The sequence below is a fragment of the Momordica charantia genome (genome assembly GCF_013281855.1).
Source record: "Momordica charantia cultivar OHB3-1 chromosome 9 unlocalized genomic scaffold, Mcharantia_2.0 BLBB01000009.1, whole genome shotgun sequence".
In the NCBI taxonomy this organism is placed as follows: Eukaryota; Viridiplantae; Streptophyta; class Magnoliopsida; order Cucurbitales; family Cucurbitaceae; genus Momordica; species Momordica charantia.
The window spans coordinates 20,821,306-20,832,677 of NW_028275167.1; the positions used below are offsets into that span (position 1 = coordinate 20,821,306).

Here is an 11,372-nt window from a genome sequence, read left to right on the forward strand (position 1 = left end):
GAAATTTAATTTTTAATAGTATTTATGAGATTTGAGAGCTGAATTAGACAAACTTTGACATTTCTTGGTACAAAAACACCCAAATATTTACTAGAATAACTCTCTTTAGTTATCACGTGGTGAGGTAAGGATGGAGAATGAGAGTATCTCCAAGGTCAAAGGTATTGGGGATGTTTGTTTGAAGACCGACGGAGAAAAATAGTTGGTGTTGCAAGCTTTCAAGTATATTCCAAGTTTCATAATGAATTTGTTATCTACTGGAAAACTAAATGACAATAGTTATATGAGTGAGTTCGGAGAGGGTAGTTGGAAACTTCTGAGGGAATCTGAGGTAATGGTAGTGGACCACAAAGAAACTTCAGTATATGTGTCGAAGTTTGAGGTTGCTAGGGGTTCTGAGAGATAGAGGATGCACAGGGCTGTAGATGGTTTTGGGCAAGACTTGGAGGAATTAGCAGCAATGACAACCAAGACAGAAGAAGAAAATTTGCCATTAGTTCAAGTACAACAATTGGGAATTAAAAGAAAAGGAAAGGGGAATAGCTTAGCAAATTGTTCAATAGGTTTTAGTTTCAAGCCTTAGTTGTCAGATGGTTTGGCGAGCTGATGAAGTCTCGTAGGTGAAAGAGTACATCGAGGGAGAAGAATACAATGGATGCTGAAGTTAAGGGTGAAGTCTCTAGGGTGGCAACGGTTGGGTGTGACTGCCAAGTCACCGAGGGGAAATCTTCCTTCAGAGGTCGTTGGGTTCATTGAGGAAAGAAGCATTAGGGACCACTTAGATCGAGTGGGAGCACATGGCTATGTCTCTAGTGTTTGAAAGACAAGACCACGTAGGCTTGCTCAGTCTTTGAGCAATCACAAACGGAGCTTGGATTGGGCTGAGCATATGAGAGTTAATTACTATTGGTGCAGTCATAACTGAGCCTTGGCGGGGTTGCCAAGATGATTGGACACTAATGGTGCAGTGAGAGGCAAAAAATTGTGCTTTGACTCTAAATGAGAGATTGTTGGGGTTGGTAGAGCCAAACCACAATCAAAGCGAAAAAGAATTGGAAGAACGGATGAAGAATTGAAGAAATGCTGCAGGAGCCAACTGACCCGAAGGGACAGTGTTGAGATGCTGTAGAGAGTGTCTCAACGCTGTGACAAGAAGGCGAAAAACAAAAGGCACGTGCATTTGGTATTTGATGCTGGTGGTGGTCGTCAAATCTATAAATATTGCACTTTCGTTTAAGGTTTGTTTCAACCGAAAATTGGGATTATTTTGTGGCAGTTCAAAGGCAACGGCTCGAGGGTGTTGGCAGCAGATTGGAGAGACCAAGATCGTCTTATTTGAGGTAAATATTTCTTGATCATATTGTGTGTTTTTCATTCCTTACCCAAGTATATTGTGTTAAATACTTAGAAGCTGAGGGGCTTTTGTTGGGACCTCTAGAGGGTGAATATTTGGGTGAGAGATATTGAGAGTGCTTGTATCCAATTCTTATTATTAGTGGAACATGCATCTAAGTGGAATACTAAACATAGTCTATAAACTATTGGGGTGAGCCAGTATAAACTATCTGTGTCGTTTATTGCTTTACCTTAATGTTGTATTGTGTTGTGTGGTTGGCTTTGTTTATCTGGATATCTATGGAAGGGGAAATTGTTTTGGAACGCCTAATTTCCCAACACCAACAACACTCCAACAGTTCTCCGACAGCTCCGAGAATGACTGCATGTTGTCTAAGATTCTGTTTGAGGTTTGCGCCGATACTATTGAAGGTCGACTCGTTCTTTGAAAAGGTTGGTCGAGATGAGAAAGATGAGTCGACTAATCGGCATCACTTGTCGATAATTTACCTCCAACATGAACTTTCAAAAAGGGTTATTTTAGTCTCGATATTTTAAAAAATAACTATTTTAGTCTTCAAACTTTAAAAATGTTTATTTTAGTTCTTGAAATTAAAAAAAAGGTATTTACTATTACTATGTCACCTATTTGTGTTCATTCATCAACCCATATACGTGGCTTCAAATTCAATATATGTACACATCACACATATTCAGAACGAACAACTAATAATAAAATAAGCATAATACCTAAAAATAATTATTTTTAAAAATTTATGTACTAAAAAATATATTTTAGTGTTTTATAAAAAAACAAAATCAATTTTAAAATTGTAAAACTAAAATACGTATTTTAAAATTTTATCACCTGGAATATCATTTTGAACAAAACAAATAATATCGTATGAAACAAAATAATGAAAATTGTCGGTTGTGGCCTGTCTGCATTGGGCGGTTTTGCCGGCGAAAAGTCTGAGACTTTCAAAAGGGAATTTTGTTTTAAAAAAACAAATTATATATTTATTTAATTATAACTATAATCTCCGTAATTGAATGGTTGTCTATTTAATCTTAATATTTAATTATATAAATATTTTTAGGAAAAAAAACTGCATTTTAGAACTTCTCAAACTATTTTTTATCATCAAAACTTTTACAAACTGCTATTAGCAAAATCACTTTTAAAAATTTTAATCACTGCCGATTATGGAAAAGTATTCTCCACTATTTATAAGTACTCTCAAAATCATATCAAACACACTTAGTCTTTAAACTTTAAGTCAAACTAAAAAAAATCTTTGAACTTCAAAAAGTTTCATTTTATTTTGAATTTTGATTTCTTTAAATACTAAAGTTATTGTTGTTAATGTTGGATCAGTAAGGAGTGTAAATCTCACCTTCGAATAGAGTGATCCATGTATGTAAGATGTATATAAGGAAGGATAATTATCTCATTTGGTATGAGACTTTTTTAATGAAATAAAAAACAAAATTGTGGAGGTTATGTCTAAAGTGGAGATACTTGAGGGTACGAGGTTAGTTGCTCGGGCATTGGAATCAAGTTCGATCGCAAGCGATCAAGTTCGGCAATTTTCGAACTAGTTTCCAAACTCGCGCCTTGGAAGATTTAGACCCAGAAAACACAATATGTGCTTCGACCACATCTTCGTAACTCCAAATACCCGGATTCGTTATAATCCCTCGTGTGATACTCCAACCCCCTATGAGTTGGTTATTTCTAAACGAGTCACATGAAGGGTATAACGAACATACCTTGTCTCCACATTGAATCAAAAACATAATTGAAGAGATAAAAAACTACTAATTCGTATAAGGCCATTGAACTGGCCCAACCAAGAACTAGAGCTATATCCATTATAGGGGGCAATTGCCTCTTTATATTTTTTTTTAGTATAATGCGTGAGATGTGGTTCGAACTCACGACCTCTTGATTGGAGATATGTGTCAATTACCATTGAATTATGTTTGCTTTAGCGCCTCTCAATAATTTAATCCCTTCACCAAATTTTCATTTAGTGTCAGTATCATGTTATAATCATCACTTATTTGTCCAATCGATACGTTGCATTAACATTTAAGTTAGTATTAATGACACTAACTTATAAGAATAAAAAATAAAAACTCAACGGTCCACATGAACATGGCTAAGCATTTACTGCTTCTCGAAGAAGTCAAGTTCAAATCTCTAACTCCCAATTTTTATATTAAAGACAAGTTCTAAGACTTTTTTTTTTTAACAGAAAATAGTACTTCTTGAGGGTACGCAAGGGGTTCTAAGACTAATTAAATTGACATAATTTAACTTATATTTTAATTGGTACTTTTTATGATATTTTGAAAAATACAGTCCATTTTAAGCAAAACTGTCTATTTAAGTGAGGATTTTACTATAAGAAATAAGATATAAATTATGTATGAATATAAAAATATTTGAAGGTAAATAACTTTTTTTTTTCATGTTATTAATAAAATCGTCCATTCAAACATGCGATTTGGTCTTTGTTTACATAAATTGTGTTGAGATCATAAATTGAACAGATAAACTTAAAATTATTAACGCTGCCGGTTTCAAAATATTTTTTAAACTACCGTATATTTATATTTATATAAAAAGCTAAGAATATAGGCATATTTTAGTCGGTAAACATATTGCTCCTTCTCTAACCTCGGTCAAGAAATTTCAACAAATAATTTTAAATTATGTGATTCATTATCATATTTGCGACAATTAGAAATGAGTTAAATTAAATTTTTTGTTGGTAAGATTATTAGAAAGGAAAAGAGAATAAAATTTTTATTGATTTAGATTTGTAATCTAAATTTATTAATTAAAAATTTAAATATGAGTAATTTATTCTGAAATTTTATGAAATCTTGTAAAATCCGACCATTTTTATCCAAATTTTTTTACATAAAAATAGGATTATTCAAAATCATGAGGTAGTAAACAACAAAATTAATTTTGCATCATGATTTTGAAATCCCTCGAAATTTGAAGTAACTAATAGAACATAAAGGTCGGAGGTTCAATTATCCATCCTAGTATTTATTGCAAATTAAAAAAAAAAAAGAAACTAACAATAAATTCACCCAAAACTCCCTTCAAAATGAGAAATAATTATTTAAAAAGAAAAGGAGAAAATAATTATGAAATTTTTTCTATTTCTCAGTACGGTAACAACTAGGATGAGAATTCGAACCTACAATTTTTTTCTTTGAGAACATGGTAATTTTGATAGAGACCGCATGAACAAACAATTTAGCACAGTTGGAATCTTCAATTAATTTGTTTTGTTCAATTCTCCTAAGCTAAGTCATGCATATACAACCACCATCTTTATTTTTTTGTTTCTTACCATATAAATTGGAACTAAATTTTGTTACACAGCAATGAATTCGAGCTACTACCTACTATCAATGAGTTTATTGTACTAAAAGCGGTTATTAAAGATAGATTAGATGAAATTATAAATTTAAACAGTCGATTCTTAACCTAAATTTAAAGCTCTCATATTTATTTCCTTTTTAATTTTAATTGCATCTCTAAAATTAAAAACTCTTCCTTTTCCTTCTTTTCTATTTTAAAAATCTCATTTGACTAAAATTTATAGTTGAATTCTTAAAAACATAAAATATTAAAGTTTCTTCAACTTTGTTTCCTAAAAAATATCATTGAGTGTTAAAGTAATTTAAGTTTCGATTAGAAAAATAAAAACTTGTTCTTATTTTGCTGACCAAGGTGTCATTGACTTTTGAAAAGTTGGTGGACGCTTAAGATATTACTTATTAGCTGGATGAATTTAAATAATACAAAAATTAGTTTTACTTTTTCATTTTGCTTTCCGATTTTTCTTTTTTTAATAATACAAAAAACTAATGATGGTTCTTGTTTTTATTTTCTTTTATGTGTAACGATTTAGTTCTTAAACTTTACTTTGTAATAATTTAGTCCATATGTTTTCAAATTAACAACAATTTTGTCCTTAAACTTTAATGTGTAATAATTTAGTCCATGTATTTTAAAGTTTATAAAGATTTAATCCTTAAATATTGTTAAGATTTGATAGAGTTTCTTATGTGTAGATTGAATATACAAATATGTTTATAAATTACAAATACTTAATTGTTGTATAATAAGAATTCAAATTTAATATTCGTGAGATTTTTTTTCTGAATTAAATTTTGAAATTATAGGAACTAAATTATTACACAATAAAGTTCAAGAATTAAATATTTACCAACTTGAAAGTACAAATACTAAATCGTTATAAACTAAAATTCGAGGTCTAAATCGTTACTTTAGCAAAAGGACCAAAATTGTTTTTAACATTTTAAAAATTAATAATACAAAATATTAATAATTGTTATTGGTCATCTCTCTCACATTCGTACTATAATATTCTAAAAAATAAAGTAAAATAAAGAAGTATTTATAGATACTAATCACACATAAACCAAGAGCAAAACTAATTAACTAGAGTTAACCAATTCCAATTGATTCCTAATATTCTAAGTTATATTATATTGATCCAATAATATCGGTCATAATTTGGTTAACATTATTTTTTATATCCAACCATATAAATTAATATTCAACCCTTAAATTGACGACAAAAATAAATATAGAAATATAGGAATAATATGTCTTTTATATATTTATATATTACTAATTTCTTGCGTGTAGTATAAAGTCAGCTAAGGGACTATAATGCAAATTGCAGATTGTGAGGTTTGAATGAGAGAGGTGTGAAGAGGAAGAGGAAGAGGAAGAAGAGATATCATGGGTGTGACGATTCCGACCGTGGCCTTGAGCAGCAGTGGGCAGTCGATGCCGGTGGTTGGGATGGGAACGATGTCGATGACCGGGCCAGAGGTAACGAGAGCTGCTGTGGTGGAGGCGATCAGGGCCGGGTACCGTCATTTCGACACGTCGTACTCGTACCGGTCGGAGCAACCACTTGGGGAGGCCATAAGGGAGGCTTTGGAGCTTGGCCTTATAGAGTCACGAGGCGAGCTCTTCATAACTTCTAAGCTGGCCTGTGGTTTTGCTGACCCTCCCCTTGTTCTGGATGGGATTAAGGCCAGTCTCAGGTAACAAAATTTTCTCTCTCTCTAGACAAATTTTGGAGTCCCAAATAATTTTGCTAAAATAAAATAAAAAATAAATTATTTTATTGGATAAACTTTAACGGTTAATTCGTGTTTTTTTAGTTCAGCATGGGTGGAGGAATTTGAACCTCCGGCCTTTAGAGAGTAAAGTAATGTCTTGAGCAGTTGAGTTTGAGAGTAAAGTAATGTCTTGAGCAGTTGAGTTTGAATTTGTTGTGCTATTGAAAATAATTTTGAGAGAAATATGTCTGGATCTCAAATTAATTATCATAATTTTAAGGGTCAAATGCTAGTGTGCAAACAAACTATAGCAGTTTGACTAAATTGCAATCTAAACCCAAAAAAGGTCCAATCAGTTGATCCAACTTGATTCATTAGACTTTTGGCGTGCTTATTAAGATTAATCTAGGTATATTATAAACTTTTATTAGGTTCTTCGTATTTTCGATGTGTGATTCTTTAACATACCCTTCAAAAAGGCGGTTCTTTTAGGCTCACCTATCTTGGATCGAATGTTCGTCTGAACTTATTAGGTTCTGATACCATATCAAGATTCACGAGGTTTATCTCAAAACTAATTGATTTTGAGATATAATCCCATGAATATTGATAGTGCTCCGACCCTTCTCCTTTAATTTGTAATGTAATGTAATGTAGTAATAGAGATAAAAAAGATTTCCAATTTTCCCAATAATATTAAAATTTTTGTTGTGAATTTTGGGTATGAAATAATGAACATATAGGAATTTGGAATTGGAGTATCTTGATATGTACTTGATCCACATCCCATTGAAGTTGAATCCTCAAGTGCGTCAAGTGCCAGTGGCAAAGGAAGACATCTCTGCAATTGATCTCAAAGGAGTTTGGGAGAAGATGGAAGAATGCCAAACCCTTGGCCTCACCAAAGCCATTGGTGTTAGTAATTTCTCCCCCAAAAAGCTTGAGGAGCTTCTTTCCTTTGCCAAAATCCCCCCGACACTCGATCAAGTAATTACTTATATTCGTTTTTTGTTTAGTCTCGAAACTTTCGTACTTGTTTCGGTTCACTAACCGTGTTTGATACAGATTTCGTTTTTTTAGGCTCCATTTGGTAACTATTTCACTTCTTTTTGTTCTCTGTATTAAAAATTATGTTTAGAAACTTTACTTTCACTTATGTTAATTTGTTTTTTTGTTATATGGAGTTGTTACAAATGTTGTCAAAATCGAGGTCAAAATTTGAAAAAATATATATGTAATATAATTTTTAAAAACTTGTTTCTATTTTTGAAATTTTTTATTAAGAGATGGGTGAAAAAGTTACTAACAAAATGTTAAAAGAACAAAGCATAATTTTTAAAAATAGAATAGTTCTTAGATGACGTCTTATTTTTTTAAAATTTTGCCCACATCCTCTGAAATTTCTGCACTGTTACATTCTTTAACTTCTTAGAAGTTTTTCTTTTCCCCGAAAAAGGTCGTTAAAGTTTACATAGATTTTGAAAATGTTTTTTTTAGAAACTGATAAAGAAACACTTAAGAAGTGCAAAATAGTTATCCATTTATGACCTAAAATTATAAAATATCTTACATTAGTCCTAAACTTTACATAAATTTGTATAAAAAAAACTTTACATAAAATTTTATTTTAGTTTTTACCCATTAACACAAACTCAAATTTATTTGAAAACCAACACCTAACCTACTACGCCTCGCATAGTAAAAAGCACTTCTGTCGTGACCAAAAACATTCTCTCCTCCCGGATCATAATATTCGGGAGTAGCAAATAAAAGTATTTAAAAAAAAAAGTAAAAAACACTTTAAAGTTAAAAGTTAATCGTGAGGAAAGCATTTGTCTATTTGAACCAAAAGTACTTCAAAAACACTTTTAAGAGCGTATTTCTCACCGATGAAGTGTTTCATCTAACATGCAAAATTAAAGTTTTTTTCTTTTTTTTTTCCACGTAGAACACTTATTTTAGAAGTGCTTTCAAACACTTGGTCCAAATAGACATCTAACCGTAGGAGTTTTTTATAGGTGGAGATGAGCCCACTTTGGCATCAGAGTAAACTGAGGGAGTTTTGTAAAGGAAAGGGCATTCATGTAACTGCCTATTCTCCTCTGGGTGCAGTTGGGACAATGTGGGGCCATAGTAACATTGTGGAGTCTGATGTTATAGCTCAAATTGCCAAGGCTAAGGGAAAAACAACTGCTCAGGTAATAATTTATTATCATTTTATTTTTCTTTACTTTTTATACCAATATATACTAGTAAATATTCCGCTAAATATATAGTTTAGTTCCTATGGTTTAAAAAGTTTCGATTTAGTCTCTTGCATTTTAACGTTTTTCAATTTTATTCTTTCAGTTCTAAGACCTTGTTTAATAACTATTTCACTTTTAGATTTTCTGTTTTTAAAAATTAAGATTAGAAATATTACTTTCACATGTGTATTCCTTTGTTTTGTTATTTAATTTTTATTAACATTTTCAAAATTTAGGTTAAATTATGAAAATAAAAAAAGAGCGGTTTCAAAAGAGTAGAGAGAGAGGTGAAAATTTTAGTAACGAAATTGTACAAAACAAGTATATTTTTAACCACATAAAACTCAAAATGAAATAGTTATCAAGCGCATCTTAAGAAATTAATAGAAATTTATAATTTTTACCTGTGTTGTGACCTAATTTCCTACTCTAAATTTATGTCAAACTCACTAGGTATCATGTCAGGTAAGCTTTTATGATTAGTCAATTTTACAACTTATCAGTAGAAATGACATAATTATAATTTTTAAAACATGCCAACATTAAGTTATGATATTGGCATCTATCTCCAACCATAAGATTGTGGGTTCAAATCTCTCATCCTACTGATTGTACTAATTTTTTTTTTTAAAACTTATCTACTACTCGCTATAATAGCTTTGCTTCTTGGGTGGTGCAGCTCAACTAGAGTGAGCTTAGTAGTCGGCCCAATGTCTCTAGGCCCATGTGTAAAAAACATGATTATTAGTTCCACAAATCTAAAACACCCAAACATTAGAAACTAAAAAATGAGTGTATTATTTGTAGATTGCATTGAGATGGGTGTATGAGCAAGGGGTGAGCATAGTGGCAAAGAGCTTCGACAAAGAGAGAATGAGGCAGAACATTGACATCTTCGATTGGTCATTGAGTGATGAAGAATCAGCTAAGATTGCCCAACTTCCTCAGCAAAAAGCAGTTGTTTTTGCCAATGTTTATGGCCACCATGATGTGGTACTTGATCTTGATGCTGGGCTTTGAATCTCTTTACTAATCTTCATTTCCTTTGCCTTCCATATACTATAATAATAATGTGTTCTTCCCTTTCCTTAGCTTAGCTTGTAGAACTATAAAGGATTGTATTGCCGGCCTAAAGGGGCTATGGAGATCTATCTAGTTTGATGGTTTTGATTCTAATATGTAATGATGGTTAACATCGTTATTTTGGTGTTGATGCGACGACGTGCATATTGGATTAACGAGGGAAGATTTGACATGATGATGTAATGTAGAGGAGTAAGCTAGGGAAAATAAAATATGGGTGGTAGAGCCAAAATATTTATTTGATGAGCGGTGAGCAATGTTGGGGTTGCAATGAGTGCAAATAAAGTCTCACATTAGTTAGGGAAGAGAATGATGCATAGTATATAGGTGACGACAATTACCTCCACTTGTATGTGGCATTTTGGGTGAAACCAGAAGTAAAGCCGTAAGGGTTATGCCTAAAGCGGACAATATCATACAATTGTAGAGATGCTTGGGGGTACTTAGGGTACTAGATAAATCTTAGTTAGAACACGAGTTAGGTAAGAATACGATCCTAGTCATTTACAAGTACACACTTTATGAACCTTTTGACTTGCTCGTTGAAATGCCAAACACTATAATGATGTAAGCTAGGGACTCTAGTTAAAATCTCGTTTCTCTTGCAAGTACACTGGGACATGATAATAAGATAGTAGGATTTTTAAGCTCTCATGAAATATAATGAAAAGCTATTCAAGGTATCGTTCTTAGGGTTCATGCTCTAATTTCCTGTAATATTACACCAAATTGTTCACCCCAGCATGAAGCTACATCGTCAATCTTCTATGAATACAATAAATTTCACACCAATACTAATGAAGATTACAACTAAAATTCTGATAATCCTTACCAGTGTTTCACTTTATTTTCTCTTTTCAATATACTCTCTAAAACACTCTCAAAATCATGCTCTAGGTCTGCTACTAACTCTTTTCCAGATAGCCACGACTCACAAACAAGCTAAAATAAAAGAGTACATATAGACATCAAGCTCACATTGTGGTGCTAGCCTGTGCACATAAAGGGTTCTCACACTTCAGGTTGGACACTTGGTGTCATGGTCATGCTCGTCCAGGGCCTGTTGCCTGTGGCCGCATGCCCATAACAACTTCTTTCCACGTACTTTCATGTCATGTATTCAGTTTTGTATGTTTGGTGACAAGTGACTCCTTGCCACTTTGCACGTACATGCCTACCAAATTAAGTATGCCTTAGATGTAGTATAGGGGGGTACACCTAGTCATCCTCCCTACATGGCGTTGTATTATTGTCTTACCGCTAATCTATTCTCTTGAATTCAAACATACCAACAACTTTCCAAAATGCTTTCAAACGTTTTTCAAAACCTTTTTCTCTAACCTCATTTTCCAAAACCGTTTTCTCGAAAACAGGGGTGGAGGTTACGACATATAGCCGTTGTGCCACCAGCTATCCAATTTCTTGTTGGCTACTTGCTTATGGATGGAAGAAAGTGCCGCACAATCGCTTTTTGAGTCCTGTTAAAGTGCGATTGTGACAATTGGTATCAGAGCCTAATTGGCTCCTCGAGTTGGAAAACAGTAACCATGTTCGTGACGAAGCAGTTAGACAAGTCCC

The 11,372-nt window shown here is 32.6% G+C and overlaps 1 protein-coding gene across 1 annotated transcript; it reads left to right on the forward strand.

Annotated features, from left to right (window-relative positions):
- The first annotated feature begins 6,057 nt into the window (after nt 1-6,057).
- On the forward strand, nt 6,058-9,912 carry LOC111023026 (D-galacturonate reductase). Its single transcript, XM_022300368.2, has 4 exons — nt 6,058-6,447; nt 7,209-7,452; nt 8,484-8,663; nt 9,519-9,912. Exons 1-4 carry the CDS (start codon nt 6,137-6,139, stop codon nt 9,729-9,731), a joined length of 948 nt encoding a protein of 315 aa, XP_022156060.1. The 5' UTR covers nt 6,058-6,136; the 3' UTR covers nt 9,732-9,912.
- The last annotated feature ends 1,460 nt before the right edge of the window (nt 9,913-11,372 follow it).